Source organism: Amphiura filiformis, chromosome 2 (genome assembly GCF_039555335.1).
Source record: "Amphiura filiformis chromosome 2, Afil_fr2py, whole genome shotgun sequence".
NCBI classification, from domain to species: Eukaryota; Metazoa; Echinodermata; class Ophiuroidea; order Amphilepidida; family Amphiuridae; genus Amphiura; species Amphiura filiformis.
In genome coordinates, this window is record NC_092629.1 from 17,342,663 (window position 1) to 17,364,313 (window position 21,651).

The 21,651-nt window shown below is 37.2% G+C and overlaps 1 protein-coding gene across 1 annotated transcript; it reads left to right on the forward strand.

Annotated features, from left to right (window-relative positions):
- Window positions 1-388: 388 nt before the first annotated feature.
- LOC140135493 (uncharacterized) lies at window positions 389-20,673 on the forward strand. Its single transcript, XM_072157012.1, has 4 exons — window positions 389-521; window positions 12,285-12,693; window positions 18,719-18,987; window positions 20,560-20,673. Exons 1-3 carry the CDS (start codon window positions 411-413, stop codon window positions 18,850-18,852), a joined length of 654 nt encoding a protein of 217 aa, XP_072013113.1. The 5' UTR covers window positions 389-410; the 3' UTR covers window positions 18,853-18,987; window positions 20,560-20,673.
- The last annotated feature ends 978 nt before the right edge of the window (window positions 20,674-21,651 follow it).

The window sequence follows — 21,651 nt, forward strand, 5'->3', positions numbered from 1 at the left end:
TTACTTTATAATATTTGACTGACACGATCTGGTCCATGGAGGCCAAAAGAGGCATTTTTGAAAATTAATTATTACCTAAATACAAACATTAGGCTATCATACTGAAAACACCAAAGGTGTAGCATACTTGGTTCTAAAGTTCTAAAGTTTTGTGATTTCTATTTTTTATATAATTTTTTTTTACTCCATGTTTTTGCCTTTATCTCTAAAAAATTTTTTCACATTTGTCGCCTCACATAATGAGTTTTTGCCAGTTTAACACCTGGCAAAAAACAGGTTTTTGCCACATTGCCAGCAAAAATTGGACCCTTATTTCACTGAAGTTTATTTCTTGCACCTTATCTTCAAACACGGTTTTTCAAGTCTGAAGTTAGGATTTTCTCTGACCTGTGAAGCATAAAAACATCATCATGTTGAGAAGGAGTTCCAGTGTGCTGAATCGTGTGGGAAGTTACTTCGGAGTAGAAGATACAGACAGTTCTCTGGACCTGTGGAAAGAGAAGATTCAAAGGGCAGCAAAGGTACTGTTGATTTTTGTGAATATTCTCAGTCATCCAGGTATAGATAAACATAATAAAATGAGTACCTTGTAATTAAATCTGTCCATTCTGGACTTACTATTTTTGATAGTGACAGTATCACGCCTCACCCAAGACGCATCATCAGGCATTCAGGCTGACTGATCAGGTATTGAACTATTGACCTGTGAGTGTGACACACTTGATGGTATGACATCACAGGAGAGTCGCCGGGGTAGTTTCTCGATTACTGTGTTGTAGGTCCTTGAAAGGTAATATTGTTTATGCTGTCCAGTGCAAAGACTCTAACTGTAAGGATCGGTGATAATTAGCTAACAAAGACGCAGGGTGGAGGAGCGAGGACACAGTTACCATCTGATGTCTATGGGAGGATTGAGGAGCTCAAGCTCATTTTTATTTTCTTGATCTACAGATTAATTAGAGCTCTTAAATATAGTTTGATTTGAAAGCCTAATGAATGTTTATTTCATTCATTATTCATATTCAATCATGAATTTGATTTAATCTTGTTTAGAAGTACTCACAAAGAACTGTAAGTCACAAGAATCAATTTTTCCTTATTCACTACACACAAATGCCAAGATTGTCAGACACAATGTGCATTTTGGATTTAAATTGTTGTATCTTGAGAATTATACCCTAAGATAGGATATGTATATATTTTTGGAAAGCTTACAATTAAGTTACACAGGAATCCAACATGCAATTAAGATAAATGTGGGATATACTTTTAAAAAGAAAATATGTTCAAAAATGCAAAATCATGCATTTTTTCACACCCTGTATCACCACTTCGGTCAATCATGACATAGGAAAACTACGGTATACATTTTATGAAAGCTCATAGTGTAGCCTGTAACAAAATTAGATTTCTTTTGAGGTGTTTCTTAACAGTAGCAAATGTAATAAAATTATAAATTTACCAGTAAAATCATGTTTTTTTCATGATATCACCCTATTTATTTGTTTACCCACCCTGTATACATGGTATACCAACTTGATTTGTACACAGTTGGATTCCTTGGAACATAAGCTTTCTAAAATTGTATACTTTTGCTGTTATTGGGTCTTTAGTTTTAAAGATATATTTCAAAAACAAAAAATAGATGTGTGCATATCAAAATTTAATGATGAAACAAAAGTTATGACCACATCAAGATGCATGGCCATAATGGGAGACTAAACAACCCTTGCACAAACGCATGAATCAGCACCGTAGACACAGTTTTACAGGTTCTGCAGTTTACACGCACCTCAGATTTGCCAATCATTCATTTGAGGATAATGATGTGCTAGTGCTCGATAGAGAACAGTGGTTTGAAAGAGGAGTCAAGGCCCTGGACCAAATAAAGCACATTAGAAATGTACTTTATCTGTACTTTATGGGTATTTTAACTATACTTTATGGGTAATAAGAACATAATAGTGTACTTTAAATGTGCTTATTTTTCATATCCTGGAAAAACATTATACTTTAAAGGTACTTTAAATGTGCTTTATATGACTTAAAATTATACTTTATTAATATTTTCAATTTTTCATAAATATGTGAACTTTTTTATGCTTTTTAACTATACTTTATTTGGACTTAGTTTTTTTCCCAGTGTCAGTGAGTATACTTTAATTGTAGCCTACTTATCTTGGACTTATTCAAATTTTGAACATCAGTGTGTACTTTAAATATAGGCCTACTTTATCAGTACTTTATGTGTACTTTACCTGGACTGATTTTCCTGGTGGTATTGTCAGCAGTGTAAGAGTACGGTACCGGTACTTAAAATGTGCTTTTCGGTGTACTTTAAACGTACTATAATGTGGTCATGTGATGTTTACATGTACAAGTCACATGACTACATTCTTCTAGATTTGAAAAATACCAACGACCATCTTGTGGCAGTTGTGCTAAGGTTGTATACTGCAATGGATGTATAAAATTATTCATATTTATATAAAATGAAGGACTTAATGGACTTACAAATACATGCTTGATTAGTTACTGGTAAAGTATGCTTGTGAACACAATTTTACCAATACTTTGAGAAGCTCAATAAATGTGTAAGCTTATCAGGGCTGTCAACTTGTTTGGTACTATAAAGTACAATTAAAGTACAGTACTTTAAATGTGCTTTTTCAGTATGCTTTAAATGTACTTTTTGGTCATTGTGCTTTATTTGTACTTTAAAGGTACTTTATCGTCGTTCCAAATGTCGCACATTGGAGTGTTGTTTTAGAAAGCATATTTAAAGTACAGTGCTTTAAATATACTTGTTTTGGTATAAAGTATCATTAAAGCACAGTACTTTAAATATGCTTGTTTGGTATAAAGTACAATAAAGTACAGTACTTTAAATGTGCTTTTTTCAGTATGCTTTAAAAATGTACTTTTCTGGTCATTGTGCTTTATTTGCACTTTAAATGTGCTTTTTCAGTATGCTTTAAATGTACTTTTTGGTCATTGTGCTTTATTTGTACTTTAAAGGTACTTTAAGCATATTTAAAGTACAGTGCTTTAAATATACTTATTTGGTCCAGGGGGAGGCCATACATGTACGGTGGTCCGGGCACCTTCGCTCAACAGAGGAGGGGGGACTTTGCCACAACGACCTACGACACAGCAATCAGGAAACTACCCCGGCGACTCTCCTGTGATGTCATATACCATCACGTGTGTAACAGGTCAATAGCCAGGGCCAATAGTTCAACACCTGATCAATCAGCCTGATGATGCATCTTGGATGAGACACAATACTGTCGCTATCAAAAATAGTAAGTCCAGATGAACAGATGACTATTTATTGGTTTGAGTATTTATGTTTTCAGGGTTGTAGCCACGCCGGTCGGCACGGACCGGCGCCGACCGGCACTAAAAAAAATTTTAAAAAATTAATTTTAAATTTTTTTCCCCACAAATGAGTAAAAAACCAAAAAAATTATGGGGGGTATACTCCTTTCCTATTCCCCGATCCCTCATGTTCGCTAAAAAGATTATGCCCCGAGCCAGCACTCTAATTTGATAGTAAAATTAGCTGGCACTCAACTTGGTCTAGCTACAACCCTGCATGTTTTGCATCTTTTGTCAAAATATGCGCACGCCATATTATACACGTTGGTTATTCCATTTGAAATCCATACACACCCTATGGAAGACATGACCTTAATCTTCCACGCAGGGGGTGTAGATTTCAAATGGATGAGTAATGCACCCATTCAGGTAAATACCATTTGAAATTCACACTTCCTGTGTGGAATATTAAGGTCATGTCTTCCATGTATGGATTTCAACTGGAATAACCCAATGCCCAGAAACATCTGTGATCAAGATGACATAAACTGTCAAATTCATTTTTATTGGATATTTTCAACAAATCACCTGAAACAATACAAACAAAATTTCTTTAGTGATAAATATGTAATGTTGTAGGCTTTCAGTCTTGTAGCGGAGAATCAGGCGCAGATCCAGGCATGGGTAGTCACACCGGGCCCGTCCCCCCTTTTTGGGGATCTTTTTGTTTTCTTAATTTTTTTACAATTTTGTTGGAAAAAAAAAAAACCCTCTGTTTTGTTTTTCATTTTTATGTGAGATGTGAGATATGAATTTACATCGCATTTTGATCATGATCAACAACCTCCCATGGCAGTGGCAGATCCAGGCAGGGCCACACCCGGCTCATGCCCCCTTTCATGTAAAAAAATAAACTTCTGTGAAAAAAGAAAATACGGAAAAAACTGCGATGGGCAGTCGGGCACTGAATATTTACATTGCATTGTCCACGAAATGGCTTCAATTCGGCCTTTGTTTTATTATTTTTTCCAAATACTGAGGGGGCGCATCCTCCCCTAGACATCTTTTCTCCACATATGGATAAAGAATTTCCCACTTTGGCTTCTGTTTTGACATCCATACACCTTTTGCCCGGGGGGGGGGGGGGAATTTAAAAATGAATTGGGTTTTTGATTAGGGCTGGCACTTTCTAAGTAAGGGGCATTCGGTTGAGAGCAAAATGGAAAAAATATGGGGTCATTGGGTGAGAGCATGATTTTTGGCAATCGATGAGGGCAAAATGTAAAAAATATGGGGTCATTGGGTGAGAACTGTGACCTTTTTTTTTAAATGGAACCTTTGGGTGAGAGCCGAAACAGCGTCACAGAAACCTCGAACATCAAATTTCTAGTTCAAAATAAGTTATAAAATCAGTGATAAATGAAAGTTGCTGTTCAAATTTAAAAATAAGGGTCATTGGGTGACAGATCAAATGGAATAATAGGGGGTCTTCGGGTGACAGAGCATGTGTTCGTCAAAAAATATGGGTCTTTGGGTGACAGCAACACTGAAAAAGGGGGTCCTAACAGCCCTACATATGCGTTACCTCTAAAGTGGGAGTACCCCCCGGACTTTTTGTCTTAAGCAATGATAATAACTATAGTGTCAAAGTGTTCCACAAATTGGCTTCAATTGGGCCTTTATTTTAAATTTTTCAACATGCGGAGGGAGGCACATGCCTCCCCAGACCCCCTCCCCAGAACCCCTCCCCGGCCCCACCGCGGTTCTGTTTTGGCTTGTTTTGGACACCTGTACACTTATTCTCACAGCAAGGTCCAAGAAATTGGGTCTTTATTTTGACATTTTTCCAAAATACTCAGGGGGCACATCCCCCTCAGACACCCCTGGGTATGGATAAAGAAATGAATATCTGAATTCAAAACCCACCCAAGTCCATGGAAAGTGATTTTGAGAAAACTAAAAAACAAATGTGTACATAGACCCTAGGCAGGTCCGTACGCAGGATTTCATTTGGGGCGGGGGGTGCTGAATTTGAAAAAGTGAACTTTTTTTCAAAGGGGGGCAATTTTGTGAAAAGTGGACAAAATTTGGACCTTTTGGACCTACGCTTGCAAATTATGAAATTTTGGGACTTTTTGTATACTTTTCCAAATTTCCCCCTGCACCCCCCCTGCGTACGGGCCTGACCCTAGGGTCTATGATGTGTATCATACATGCTGGGTATACATTACATGTTGGATTTCACCATTTCACATGCTCAATAGACGCACATTTTGGGATTTGGGTTCAACTTTTATGGGAGAGTGAGCGGAACAACAGAAGCACTAGAAGAGACTAGCTCCAGGCAAATCTGTCATCAGCTAGTGAATGGCGTTGCAGAGCCTGTATGGGGCGGGGCCAGGGGCCCAAATCCACCAAATCTCCCTGCACTTGGGGGGGGGGGCGATTTCATATTATAAGATCGTACATTATGGCTTTAAAAGTGAAGAAGTCATTCAAATTGTCATTTGGTATTTTTGAAATGAAAAATTTGGCCAAAAACAAAGCAAAAAATAATGGCAGTATTGATGAAGTTGAAGCCCCATTCAAATGTACATAGACTATAATTTATATACTGTCAGCATATAAATTACAGATTCAAGTAAAAAAAGGCCTTTATTTTGTCTTAAATACACAGCTTTCGGGTGAACCACTAAGGGGTGGTGTAATAATTATGTGTACCCCCGGGGTAGTGAATTCTCAAAATGGTCTGCCAAAAATCGCTTGCCCCCCCTTTGGCCGTGCCAAAAATCTTTGACCCCCTTTTTGACATGCCAAAAAACCTTTGCCCCCTCCCTTTGATGAACAAAAAAATTTTTGCCTCCCCCCTTACACATGCAAGATTTTGGGGAACCCAATTTAAAACCTTAAATTGTATTATCATATAATGCGAGCGCAGCGAGCAGGAAATTTTGCATATATTTGAACGTGTTCCTAACGTTTTCCTACGCCTTTTAAGGGCGTAATATAGAAACGGTACTCAAAATATCTGTGCCAAAAATTGCTTGCCCCCCCCTTTCGACCTGCCAAAAACCAAAAATCGCTTGACCCCCTTTTGACCTGCAAAAAATGCTTGCCCCCTTTTGGCCTGCCAAAAATCTTTGCCCCCCTATAATTCACCACCCCGGAGGTACACATAATTATTGCACCACCCCTAACAGGCTATGTTTGGTTTACTAGTCTCAGGTTAGCACATCTATGGCAATGACAAAGGTACCAAAATTTGAATTTTGATGATTTTTACGATCGTTCGGATGAGCAGATCACTGAATAGGCCTTTAATTAAAGCCAAACAATTCTGAACCAGTCCTGTCATCACATGGCTCCATAGGTAAATCTTTCATTCAAAGTTACCATCAAAAAGAAATCCATACAAAACGCCAGCCTTTATTATGAAACCAAAACATGTCAATAGTGATTCATGCCGTTGGTTGATCCATAGTTTATCTATGGTTGATCAGTTCTTTTGGCATTTAAACAAATTACAGACTTTTGAAGTTAAAAAAAAATACATTTGAACTTTAAAAATAATAGCAGCAAAATAAAGTATTAACACTTTAGCCACAAAAAATGTACACTGACTTTTCTGGACCAATAGCGATTGAAATCTGATCAATGAAGTTACCTTTTATTGTTGCTTTGGAAAGTACACTTATTTTCATTGGTCAAATATTACTCACTCCTTGATAGCGATTGATATCTGATCAATAAAGTATGTCTTTTTAAGGTTTTAAATAGAAAGATTTACTTCACCCTGGTTAGAGTAACATTTTAAAGTTTAAATAAAAACATCTACATTATGGCATTTTGCTAATTTGATCAGTATAATAGTCTACAATGCTACATCCCTCCGAGGTAAATCGGCATATATTCGATAATGATATAACAGAGACTAGAAATTGTTGCACGGTAGATATAGTGTTTTTTTAACCCGCCTGCAGGCTCAGGTTAGGTATAATACAGCATCTACTAGAAAATAATTAACATAGCAGATACCAGATACAGTGTTGGAAGGGATGTCGATATATTTTGGCAATCACTACTCCCCATTCCAGAAAAATACAGCACTAATTTTTTTGGATTAAAAAAAAATTATCCTGTTTTGCCAAATGAAACATAGCTTAATCCTAATCCTTTAGTTAGTACTGGCAATAAAAGTAAAATTTCAATATTTTTGAAATTTGAGGGGAAATGGTTTTCTTACAATTGTAGTCACAAAATTGTAAGACTTGGCACAAGTCTAAGCATTCAAAATCTTGAGTATAGGGTAAGAGTTCATAATTTTAATATTATGTTATTTTTGCTACCGCTAATTGGTTAAGAGAAAGATTTCATAGAAAATATGTTTTCCAAAAATTAGAATGCATAACTTGAAATTAGTCTTTGTTCAAGTCTTTGGGCTTGATTGTCACAGAATACGAATAAAAGACCCTGAAAATGCATGTTTTTGGCCCTTTATTTCAAAAAATTTACCAAACATTAAAATTTTACTTTCATTGCCAGTTAAGACTATAAACTAAAGGATTAGGATTTAGTTATGTTTCATTTGGCAAAACAGGATAATATTTGTTTAATCCAAACAAATTAGTGCTGTATTTTTCTGGAATAGGGAGTAAATATCTGACAATAGTTATGATAATATGCACCTTGGAATTGAACTTTTACACAGTTGTATGACTTTAGCATGAATAGAATGATGATGCATTCCCGTGCAAAACAAGGGTGTTAGCTAAGTATAATTGTTCAACCATGGTATAGCTTTCACCAAATAATAAGCTCTAATGGTTAAGGTTACACAAAGAGACGATAAAAAAGCGTATAAAAGACGTATAAAGTTGTTCTCTAAAACAGAGTTTTCTCAGTAATCAAATATCGCAGCGAGTGAAATGTTGGTGCATTGGATGTAGCTTAACATTTTTGTGTGTGTTATATACAAATTATTAGAATAAATTTGAAAATCCTTCGTTTAAAGCATTTTTACCCACCATGTACACAAGATCAAAAACACGTTCCATGAGGTTTTTTTTCAAATGTGCGCTCGTATAAATCCACACCGAAGCGATTGTTTTCTTCTTTTCAGTATTGTATTACAAATCGATCAAAGAAATAATGTTGCCATGGGGAAGAACCAAATACAGTACCGATTAAATTTTAAAAGCCCGTTTTGGGGAAAATTTTGGAGAATTTGCTTGAGAAAAAGCTGGTTTGTGAAATTATCGATATCTTGATTACGAGACGTTAATTTAGACATCTGAATACCTACATTATTTCTCAACATTCTGCCAATTGCTATTCCATTTGATTTTCACTCCAAATTGAAGCTAGTTTTGCAAAAACAAGGTTTTCCTCCATCAGTTCGTTCAAAATTTCAGCGCCGACATGCGTGTTTATTCTAAGAGCCATAATGCGGACGCGATTGTAATCATATGTAATTGCATCCAATTACAGTAATATCATCCGCTTTGAGAACAGGCAATTGCGTAAGCTGAGCTATTGGCCCAGTGGATAGAGCGTTGGACTGGGAATCTAATATGAACTATTTTTGTGGGTTCGAGTCTCCGTGTGGCTGAATTTTCTTTTTTTTCTCTTTTCTCGTTTTTTCTTCCTTTCTTTCTTCTTTTTTTTTCTCCTTTTTTTTTTTCTTTTTTTTTTTCATTTCTTTCTTTCTTTCTTTTTCGTTCATTTTCTTTCTCTCTCTTTCTTTCTCTTTTTCACTATTTCTTTATTCTTTCGTGCTCCTTTCTTTTTAGTTTTATTTGATTGATTCGCTGAGTGCAGTGAATCGTGATTGATTGTTTTTCACTTTATAGGCCCTATAATTCAGAAATGTGTAGGCCTGCTAAGTCTGTCTTGTTGATTTTCATCCCAAATTCGATTTACAAATAATTGCTTTTTGATATTGTTGTTGTTGCCTACCCTTACATTGTAATCAGGGGATTAGCAGCATTGATTTCATCAAAGATATCAAAGCTATAAATTCAAAATGCCCCCAATCAATTTTAAAATTTATAAAATCCTTGTGAAAATTGCAAACGGCTTGTGACACCCCCGCATCCGAGCTCCGGCACGAAGCTAAGCCAAGTTTCATAGCGTTTTCATGTCTTGACCGTGGATCGATATTCTATTGTAAGTAGGCCTACGTCCCGGTAGGCCGACGCTTGTTCATTTTCTGCATGGCTGTTTCTGTTATGAACTTACGCCCTCTGAAATCAAGCGCATGAAAAACTCTCGGCTAACCTTAATATAAATAGGCAACATTCCTTTAACGAAAACCATTCAAAACCACTAATCAAACTATCAGACTATATTAACTTGGTATGACATGTATATCAAATACTTTATAGCGTGTGTTACTTAAGGTTAAATACAATTGATTTTCAAGGCTTGGTTCCAGAGGGGCGTAAGTTAATAATGGAAACAGCCATGCAGAAAAGAATGAACTCACGCTACAATAGTGTATCAATCTGAACTAGGGCCACGGACAAACCGCTGCTCGTGAGTCATCCTATATGTTGCAGGGATAGGGAAGGGCGACCATGATAGGACCATATGGGCTGATGGGGGGGTGATTGTGGGCAGCCGTTTTTCGGCAATTTTCCTTTGGATTTTCTAAATTTTCAATTTTAAAATTATCCTGGATGATATCTGTCGTGAAATAAATCAATGCTTCTATAGGCTATAATAGGCCTAGTATGCCTATTTATACCCTGATTATGCAATATATAGGCCTACAACAATAACTACAACAACAGTAACAAAACCAACAACCAATATTTTGTTAATCTAATTTGTAAAAAATATATTCATAGGCAGCGCCTATTAGACTAGTATAGCCTAAAAATTCCTGAATTATATAATGAAAAAACGGGCAAAAACAATCAATCGCTGCAGTCAGAAAGAAAAAGCGAACAAGAAAAAAAGAAAAAAGTGAGAGAAAAATAAAATAAAATAGATGGAATGGACCACATAGGGACTCGAACACGTACCAAAGTTTTCCAGCTCAAAACTATAGTATTATATAGTCGAACGTGAGTCCGACGCGCTAACCGATTGAGCTACTGAGTGACCTGTGAAATCGATTGATCTCAAACTGACTATTGTGGAATAGGATTCTAAAAATTTGTATAAACACACAAAAATAGTGTTAAGATACATCCATGCACCAACATATTACATTTGACTCACTGCGACATTTGATTGCTGAGAAAACGCGGTTTTAGAGAACAACTTTACGTCTTTTATACGTTTTTTATACGTTTCTTCGTGTAACCTTAAGGTTAGCAATTATTTTAAACTGTTGCAATTTGGTAGTTCACAGCATCTTGCGAATGGTAGTGAGCTTTGGCAAAAATTGCATTGATCATTCGAGTGTGTAGAAGAATCAAAATATCACAGATAAACTTTTGTAGGCCTTGTGGTTATTGAGTTATGTTGTAAAGAGGGCTGAAACAACCAGGGCGGTGGAAAAGTTAAAAAATGTGGGGCGGCCATCATAAATGTGGAGCGGCCAAAATACAAATATATGCCCAACTTGAAATAAAGATATAAAGAAAAACATAACAAATTTCTCAAAAAGTGAGGCGGCCATGGCATCCCCGACCGCCCCACTTGCTACGGCCCTGGAAACAACAACACTTTAATAAAACGTGCATAACTCATTAACAACAATAAATAAAGCAAGTTTTCAAAGTACCGGTATATAATTTGTAGAACGAACTTTTGCAAAACATCAAAGTGTTATTTTTTGTTAATTTGGGTATACATGCTGAACAAATCTGTTGTCTGCCAAGCAATATTTGGAGACACTGACCCTCAAGAAGACAAAATGGCCCCATAGGATCGCAGGGGGGGGGGGGCAAAATTAATCTTATTCCGATAATACTTTCAAACTTGTCAAATTATGTCCCACTGATTCCAGAAATGTAATTTTTGTGCATGTACGACCTATAGTTAAGAAGTTATGGGGTATAAAAGGTCACAGGTCGATTTGCTTGTTGTGTATGGGTCAAAAGTCAAAGTTGCTCAAATTTTCGTAACAGTTGAGGCAAATTGTTTGCCTAGCTAAGAGTTTTCATAAAAAGAATAGTTTGCACTATCTGCGATGTCTAGTTAGCATGTTACACAGCAAAGAGTCAAAATATATGTAGGATTCAATGGAATTTGTATTTATTTTTCATCTATCTTCTGAACTTGACATCGATCGCAGAAAGTCAAAGTTGCTCACATTTTTGTAACAGTTGAGGCAAATTGTTTGCCTAGTTATGTAGGATTCCATGGAATTTGTATTTATTCTTAATCTATCTTCTGAACTTCACATCTCAGATAGTAAAAACTATTCTTTTCTGAATCCCTTAAACATGAGGAACAGTTTGTATCCATTTTTACTAAAACTGTTATTTCTCACCCCTGTATAGCATACAAATAGACCTTGGACCTGTTGAACCTCATAACTTCGTAAAGTTTATAAAAATATGTCCTATACACAAATATGCTACATTTTTGTGATCCTTAGACCCAGATGAATAATCTGACATGCTTTATAGTGAATTTGGGGCATTTTTAATTTTTACCTCTTATATGAGCATGTAAGGGATTTTGCACATGATCCCCCTCGGACACCCCCTGCGTCACGCAACTAGATGACGCTTCATGGCCATTCAAAAAAGTGGCGGCAAAATCTTTGGGTGTACCTCCTTTCCCAAATTCCTGGATCCGCCACTGTCTATAATAATTGCATTCTTATAGGAGAAAGTACATGTCATGAAAATGATTGGGAAATACTATAATTTATGGTCTAATTTGTCAATAAACCGCACAAAACTGTTCAGTGAATGTGAATGTCATTGATAATATTATATTTATAGGCCTAGTTATCTGAATATATTTGTACATCTTTATTTTCTCTTTTTTTCAACCTTACACAGACAAAATCTCTGAATATTTCACTTGCCAACTTGCTACCATCCAACCTAGAAGATCCTGACCAAGATATAAAACTTCTCGAGGATATCCTAGCCCAACCTCTAACAGATGAGACTGGGAACAGTCTATCTGATCATCTCATGTCACACAGTACTGAAGAAATAGTCTCTGTGCAAGTCTTGGAGAATGGTGGTGATGATGTTGCAGCATGGAATGACTCCGAACACGGACATGGAAGTGACACAGATTGTATCGCTGCCAAGAAGGTGTCAATCCCAGCTCAGGTCATGGATGAGGATCGCGAAGGAGGGAATGGACCTGTAATGGACGGTGCAATTGAAATGAAGGCTCTGCAGAGTCAGAAGGTTGTATCGCAGGAGGAGAGAACTACGCAGGAGGGAGAGCTATTAGGTTTGTCCAAGTTGCATAACCAGCCAAGGTGTTCCCAGGGGGTAAAATGAGCTATATATTCCAGTTGAAAATCCAACCAGGATAAAGTTATCAAAGACCAGCATTAGGCTATTCCAGTTGGAATTCATACACCCCCTATGGAAGAAATTGCCTTAATTTCTCACATAGGGAGTCACATAAATGGAGTCACTCATTCAGGTAACCCTATTTCATATCAAAATATTTGGGCTCCTTTTCATTTCAAGGACTTTCTGCCCATTTTCATCTTAGTAACTCTGAAAATCAGCTCATTTTTTTCTATCTTTTCTTTGACAGAAACTTTTATTGGGCGATTCCTGTGAGAAATGACTGTTCTGTGTTGATTTTAACATGTCTCTTGCACCCGATCTCTGCAGTGCACCATCTGACGATGTAATTTGGCAGAGTCATTTTGGTTAAAACCATAATGCGCTATTCCTTCAAATTTTAAACTTGTTATTCTATACTCAAAATGCTGAAATAATACTAGTAATAATTGTCAGGAAGGGATAACAAGGTAAAGTGAAAGAAACCCTGCTGGTTATTTTGGCCGTTTAACATGCAGTTCATCATAGGAGGACATAAAGTCAAAATTCATGAATAAACATAAAAATTTGATCATATTAACAGATTCCTATTAACGAGTCGCTTGGACAAAGAATTACTTAGGGTAGTTTGTTAAACCTCAGTGGTGTAGCTAGGGGTTTTTTGCGCGCAGGGATAAGCACATATAATAGCGCCTCCCTCTCCCATTCTTCAAATAATTGCTCGAGGAGTGCACAAAATTTTGCACAAATAGGGTCTACCACTAATTCATTTTGGGCATGCTGAATTGGTCAATTTGGCATCCCGTAAGGTGGCACCCAGGGCATTACCTCCCTGTTGCTGTTTAAGCACTGTTAAGGGTATACGAGGTATTGTTGGTCGAAGCAGCCAAAAAAAAAAATCGATTTTCATTATCTGAATCAATATATTATTGAAAAATAACACTTTGGTGTTTTGCAAAAGTTCATTCTACAAATCATATACTTATAAAACTTGCTTAATTTATTGTTGTTAATGAGTTATATACGTTTTACAAAAGTGTTGTTGTTTCAGCCCTCTTTACAACATAACTCAAGAACCACAGGACCTACAAAAGTATATCTCTGATATTTGAATTCTTCTGTTTTTTTGTTGCTGCTTCGACCAACAATACATCGTATACCCTTGCTCCTTTTAATTTTTTTTCTTTCTTTAACACAGATATTTGTAAAATAAAAGAAAAAAATGAAAAAGTAAACTTTGTTCTTGTCAGAGCAACTTGTTAATAGGTAGCCTACATGGTCGCATGTCACAAATAGGTCACCCAAAAATGGAGCAGCTGTAACATGAAAACGCTTTCTTCACACTTCAAGTTAGGTTTATTCTAAAAGTATAATACCTATTGTAGCAAGTTTGGTGTCATTTTGTAGATATTAATTATGTTCTTTTTCAAATACAAAAACTCCCAAGTCAATCGGACAACAACTTTGAGATTTATACCTCAATATGTAAGATGGAGCAGCCAGTTCGGGGGAGCCCCATATAGGGTTGAACACAAAATTGTGAAAATATGGCAAACTTCAAACCTTCGTATCTTAGAAAGTACAACTAGCATGGACCTCAAATTGCACATATACCATCCTGGATTGTAGATCTACTTATGGTAGATCAACTGTAACAAAAGATGTAACTAATATATTACCTAAGGGTCAGTCCATGTCGAAACAGATTGAGTGTACACCCACCCTCTTGGATTTTGCTCTCCTTTGGCTCAGGGGTACCTTTCATGGATCCCTAGGTGAGGTTACTTGCAAGTTGGTGGCGCCCAAGATCGGAAGCGCGTCGCGTGCGGTCAGAGTGTAGCTCCCGGTGGCCGCCGTGTCATTAAAAAAGATACAAATGACAAAGTGCTCTCTTTGAGGGCACTTTCTTCTTATTGAATCAGTTGTGATCCTCTTTTTGAATGTGGTCACTCACTGGCTGTGTCTGAAATACCTAATGCCAAAAAAGATAGATTTGAATTTAGTTTGGGATTTCAGAGGGGTCAAAATCAGCACCGTACTGTTCAATCAAATTATCTTGATTTTGAAGGACCCATGATAATGTCACAGTGCACTTATAGGTCCTAATTATGTTCAGAATGGATTAACCATATGCCAATGTCTATGAGCAATTAAAAAAAAAGAGAAATTTCTAGACCCCTACAGAATTTTAGGCCACCCCTAAAGTGGTTCAGCCACAAATGGCACTTAAAGTCGGCAAATTTTGACCCCTAATAACTTTAGGTGTACACCAGATATGAATTTCTAGTCTTTTGCATCTGAAAGAATGTAGTTTAATGTTACTAGGAACATAAGATTTGTTTTGTATTTTTGTGTTTTAGTATTAAGTTGACGCTTTCAAAAATAGTCATTTTTGCCTAACATACCATGCATACAGGATACGGTACAAAATGCCAATTTTAGTATGATATTTTTTTATATTTTTGATCACTTTATAGCCATTTGTATTATTTATCCTGATATTGCAAGTTGCTCTTGAGTCAAGTAATAAGAAAAAACTACTTTCTAATCCTCTGTATGGATTTTTAAGGGGGTCAAAAATGCACTTCCTGGCAACGATGCACATGCAAAGTACAGGTTATGGGAGTCAAATTTTCAGAATGCTCCCAATTATGTCAAGTAATATATCAAATTACTCGTATGGTCATGAGGATAAAAAAAATGTATAGTTTGTTATGTGTCAGACCTTTCAGGAGGGCGCTATGAAGAAAAATGTTCATAGGTCAATGAACTTTTTGAAAGTATCAAAACACAAAAAATACAAAACAAATCTTATGTTCCTAGTAACATTAGACTACATTCTTTCAGATGCAAAAGACTAGAAATTCATATCTGGTGTACACCTAAAGTTATTAGGTGTCAAAATTTGCCGATTTTAAGCGCCATTTGTGGCTGAACCACTTTAGGGGGCCTAAAATTCTGTAGGGGTCTAGAAATGTCTCTTTTTTGAATTGCTCATAGACATTGGCACATGGTTAATCCATTCTGAACATAATTAGGACCTATAAGTGCACTGTGGCATTATCATGGGTCCTTCAAAATCAAAGATAATTTGATTGAACAGTATGAAGTGCTGATTTTGACCCCTCTGAAATCCCAACGAAATTCAAATCAATCTTTTTTGGCATTAGGCATTTCAGACACAGCCAGTGAGTGACCACATTCAAAAAGAGGGTCACAACTGATTTAATTAAGAAGAAAATGCCTCTCAAAGAGAGCGCTTTGTCATTTGGACACCTTAAATTCCCAATTTTGGTCAAGGTCGCCAAACTTAGATGGCCCGCCATTCGAAACGAAATTGAATTTGAATTTTTTCTTGTGACCTCACCTAGGGGTCCATGAAAGGTACCCTGAGCCAAAGGAGAGCATAATCCAAGAGGGTGGGTGTACACTCAGTCTGTTTTGACATGGACTGACCCCTAATTAAATGCTAATTAAGACAGTTTTCCCAATATGCTGAGACCATAATACCTAAGTATTATGGTCTCAGCTATATGTTACTGTACAAAGTGTGCATACTATGCTCCGACATTTCTAAATGGACTATCTCTGGCCCGAGTCACCCTGCTTATTCAAAAGAACACATATTTTTAAGGACATTTGATGAGGAATTCAATTATGCTATTAGTTTTAGTGCCAGAAATCATAGACCATTTACCGGTAATGGTCTATGCAGAAATGGAGGAAAAAAGTTTTGATTGAAAATTGTCATAAAAATTGTGAAATTATTTTACAATTTTTGACCACCCTGTATGTTTAACGCAAGGGATACTAAACTCTTTCTTCCTAATTTGTTTGAAGGACCCATGGAATATCTTTCTGAATCCATATTTATTTTGAACTACATAGCTTTCAGAAAAGGAAAAATATGGGGTTCACCATGACAAGAAAGATGCTAATTTTGTTGTTGTTCCACCCTGTATATTTCTCACCCACACTGTTGTTCCACCATGTATATTTCTCACCCACACTGTATAATGATGTTATGCTTTGTTGATTTGGCATCCTTGTAATATAAGCTTATATACTTAAGTTATAGTGGTAAAAGGTATTCATTCAAAGTTATGTTGAATTGAATCAAAATTGGTGATATATTTCTCATTTTACATCATGTTACATAACACAAAAGATGACCAATTCATGACATGCGACCACATAGGCTTATTATTATCAAATTTTTACTGTATGACTTTATGTCAAACTTTGCTCTGTTGGCCTACCAACACAACAAATTTGGCTGATTCCATTTAGGTGCAAGTTGGGACATGTGTAAATATTATAAATATGCCAAAATATCAGGTTTGAAAAAAATTAACCAATTTCATATCATTTGAAGTTGAACCATATAATTACCAATTTGAATGGTTAAAATCTTCACTCACATATTTGGTAACGAAAAATTTCTGCATTTGCTAATTTTAAACACAGGTAGAATTATGCTAGACATCATGCACTTTTGCTTCCGTTAAGTGAACCGAGACTGCTTTTAACAATATGCGACTATAATGACTCTGTGGGAGTCTCTTCTTCACAAAAATTCTGATAACCTTGGCCGTTTGCCTATTGTCACTGCATTTGCTTACTGAACTGGATACAGAGCAATAACAACTTAAAAACAGGTTTTGATATGAAATTTACACTCCCTGTGTGGATGAGTAAGATCATATCCATAGGCTTAGGAACCTGGGGGAGGGGGGCTCAGTCCCCTCAATAATTTTGGTTGGGGGCTGGAATACCTGGAAGCCCCAATAATCCTAGGTGAAGTTAAAAAATTGTGATAAATAGAGGGAAAATGGGTCTTTGTGACCTATATTTTGCAAAATTTTCTGACTGTAAGGGGGAAACCCCATCACGCACCCCAGTGTGGCCCACAAAATATTTTCAATGTTTCAGCACCCCTCCCCATGTTGAAAATCTTCCTAAGCCAATGATATCTTCCATGGGGGTGTATGGATTTCAACTGGAATGATGGTCTTTGAAGCTCTTTGAGAACCTTATCCGAGTTGCAGGGGGAAACGGCTGAGAAAAGCCAGATTTAAATTTGATTCTAATTTTACTTTTCCAATTTTACCCAAAAGTATTTTCACAAGTGGTAGCTACTTCCTGCACCACCACTGGCCTATGAGTAAGTTCAGATTTGCTGTTGATGATGGGGCTATTTACCAATTGCTGTGATGAAAATTTCATGGCTTTTGCATTATTTTTGACTGCAGTTAGATAGCCAAACTGATACCAACAATTATTTTCCGGGGCAATTTTCTCCCACAAAGTAAAGCCAAAGAAGAGGTATTTCACAGGAGACCATATCGGGCTATTTTTTTTTGCAAATGACCCTAAAAGTCACCAATATCTGTTTATTTTTTGAAAAAGTTTTGAAATACCTAAAAGAAAATCCTGACATTTTCCAAATTTGGGTCAGCATTCATTTTGTACAGAAAATTTTTCCCAATTATTGAAAATCTGGGTTGGTCGGTCCTGAGTATAATAGGTTATATTTTTCATAATATTTTCAATCTTGTTTGAAATTAACAAACAACAAGGATAACAAAAACCATGAAATTAGAGGAAACAGCACTCTAACAGTTGAATACGGAAAACCAGAAAATTAAAAAAATAAATTGTTATAAACGGACTTAACCTTTTACACCACTGCAACATAGCCTATCATAAAATATTATAGCTTGGAAAAACAGCGTCAACAATGGCCTATTCCAGTTGAAAATTGAGTCACACATTCAAGTAATCCCATTTGAATTTCACACTCCCTGTGTGGAAGATTTAAAAGGTCATGTCTTCCATAGGGGGGTGTGCATTTCAAATGGAACAGCCCAATATACTCCCCAAAGAAGAACTATGAAGACAGCAATGGCAGCTCAACCAATTTTTTTTTTCTGAACTTTTTTTTCTTAACCTATCCATAGCTATGTCACAGGCACAGGTGGAAGTGCCCAAGAAGGAGACATTGCAGATGGATGTTAGTAAGAAAGAAACACCTCAGGAAGAGGAGCTGTCAGCTTGCACATGGTGCAGATTTGTCATGAGATTGAAGTGGTGAAGCAGGAGAGGAGACCTTCAGTGTCGATTTGACCCGATGTCGCCGTGGTTGAATACAAGAGGAGTAAAAGAAAACTTGGCTTGAAAAATATTTTGAGGTTTGGGAAGAATAAGACATCTGATGCAGAAATACAGGGTAAGTGCAGCTGTGAAGTGTATTGAACTTGGGGGGGGGGGGCTGATAGTGTACGCATGCAAGAATAGAGATATTCAAAACATACCCTGAACAAGATTTGCCCTTTTATGCAAATATTGCACGGCTAAACAGGAATTTAGCGCGGTTACGCTACATATTTTACACCCTAAACAGGATTGTACCTGAAAGATGCCCCAAGCAGATTTTATTTGAAAGGTACCGCCTTTTGCATGTTTTTGATAAAATAAACCCTTAAATAAACATGTTTTTGTATATAATTTTCTAATATTTATTTTGGGATGACCCTTAAACGGTATTCGCATGATTCACGTTCATAATTCTTTGAAAAGGAGGACCCTTAATTAGCATTTTCTGGTTATGCATGTGTACACTGTGAAACTTGAGTCCCCCCCCCCCCAATTGAACTGAAGGCCTATATAATAACATCACTGCTCTTCTCCATTTGACTCATTAGCTTAGTTGGTAGGTCGCAGGTTCAAATCTTGGATGGTCAGTGAAATTTATTCACTGACTGTCATTTATGTATGTGAAGACTGTTAAAAAACCTTTCTCATAAAGCTGTAATGTTTTGTGATATGATGAATCAGATGTTAATGATCAAGTTGCCCCCACCCCCCCCCCACCCCAGATATTTTCAGGGATGAAAATTTGGATGGCAAAGAGTAAAGTATCATTAAAAATTACTAAAAATGGGATAAAAAATTGATAAATAGGGATAAACATTTGGCTTTGCCCCTTCACGCTAAACAGCTGGCTGTGCTGCTGACTCGACTTACGGTTATGGCTAGTAATAACAGGCAAATAGAAGAACTGAGGTGAAGTCACTGCCATTGCAACTGAACATGATGCTGTGATTCACCTGATATTTTTACTTTATTAAAAGTTGACAGGTTCTAATTAGGGGATGAGCTGTAGCAGTACCACTTTTGAATCCCCCCTCTTATTTTTCTTCTTGTCTCCAAGTTTGTCAGTACAAAAAATCCACTACTTTGGGTTACAATCGCTCAATTTTAGGGAAATTTTCCTAACCCCCCAAATTTTTTCACTTCCCAATTGCCTTCCAAAAAGATATTCCTGGTGCCGCCCTGGAGATCGAGTGCCACTGGGGATAGGGGAACACACTGTCATAGGGGCACACAGGTGGGACAATAAAGAGAAACTTCCAAACAGCAGTGGCGGTGCCAGGGATTTTTTCGGGGGTGGGGTGGGGGTGGAGGCAAAGTGAATTTCAGGGGGGCAAAATCTGTTCGCAAAATTGCTGCAAAAAGTGGTAATTTTTCGCAATTTTGGGTTTTTACTGGGGGGAAACAGTTCTGACTGGGGGATCCCATGCCACCCCCTCCCATGGTGCCGCCACTGCCACTTTTTCTTCTGAATCGCCTCTGCACCCCAGTCAGGTCACTTGCACTAGTTACGACTCTAACATCAATTAGATTACGACAAAATTACTGATGGACAAAAAAGTTTTAAAAGCACAATTTTGAAGTACCTGTAATAATGAATTAACCTGCACCTTTAAATATAAAATTATAACAACTTGTGTTGATACAGACAGCAGTAGTTGCAGCAGCGGCGTAACCCAAGAACCAAGACCAAGTGAGGTTATATATCAATACCACACAAGATTGGAAGCATCTTCATCATCAGAATCAGACATTATCAAAAACAGAGGTAGGTAGATTCAAAGTATACAACTATACATCAGTGGTTTACAGAGCACATAAATTCCTGAAAATAGATTTTTTCGGGGGGTTGCAAATTTGTCCCACTGACCAGATCCCAGAATGACAAGGATAAATGCATGAAACACATCATTTCCAGGAAGCAATTTTAGACTTGAATATACATCATTATACATCATTTCCAATTTGTAACATTTGCTAAGGCCCATAATAAACTAAAATACCCTGCCAAAATTAAGGCTTTAGCATGTTTAGGTGCTTTATTTGTTCCAAAATTTGAGATTAAAAAAAACCAATGGAGTCTCGGAGTCTCTGCATTTTATTCGCACAATTGACACATTATGAGACGCATACATGAGGTAAAGGATGGTGAAAAGGACCAGCCTCTGTCATGCTTGATGGAGTGACACGTATTGGCAACATAGGGGCTGGAAAAGGACCAGCCTCTGTCATGCTTGATGGAGTGACACGTATTGGCAACATAGGGGCTGGAAAAGGACCAGCCTCTGTCATGCTTGATGGAGTGACACGTATTGGCAACATAGGGGCTGGAAAAGGACCAGCCTCTGTCATGCTTGATGGAGTGACACGTATTGGCAACATAGGGGCTGGAAAAGGACCAGCCTCTGTCATGCTTGATGGAGTGACACGATTGGCAACATAGGGGCTGGAAAAGGACCAGCCTCTGTCATGCTTGATGGAGTGACACGACAGCAACATAGGGGCTGGAAAAGGACCAGCCTCTGTCATGCTTGATGGAGTGACACGTATTATTGGCAACATAGGGGCTGGAAAAGGACCAGCCTCTGTCATGCTTGATGGAGTGACACGATTGGCAACATAGGGGCTGGAAAAGGACCAGCCTCTGTCATGCTTGATGGAGTGACACGTAGTGACAACATAGGGGCTGGAAAAGGACCAGCCTCTGTCATGCTTGATGGAGTGACACGTATTGGCAACA

Excerpts from the sequence above, each read along its gene's own strand:
- LOC140135493 (XM_072157012.1), top strand. The coding sequence starts at position 411 with ATGTTGAGAAGGAGTTCCAGTGTGCTGAATCGTGTGGGAAGTTACTTC. Across the intron at positions 522-12,284 it reads AGATTCAAAGGGCAGCAAAG|ACAAAATCTCTGAATATTTC; the intron begins GTACTGTTGATT and ends AACCTTACACAG. Across the intron at positions 12,694-18,718 it reads GCAGGAGGGAGAGCTATTAG|CTATGTCACAGGCACAGGTG; the intron begins GTTTGTCCAAGT and ends ACCTATCCATAG.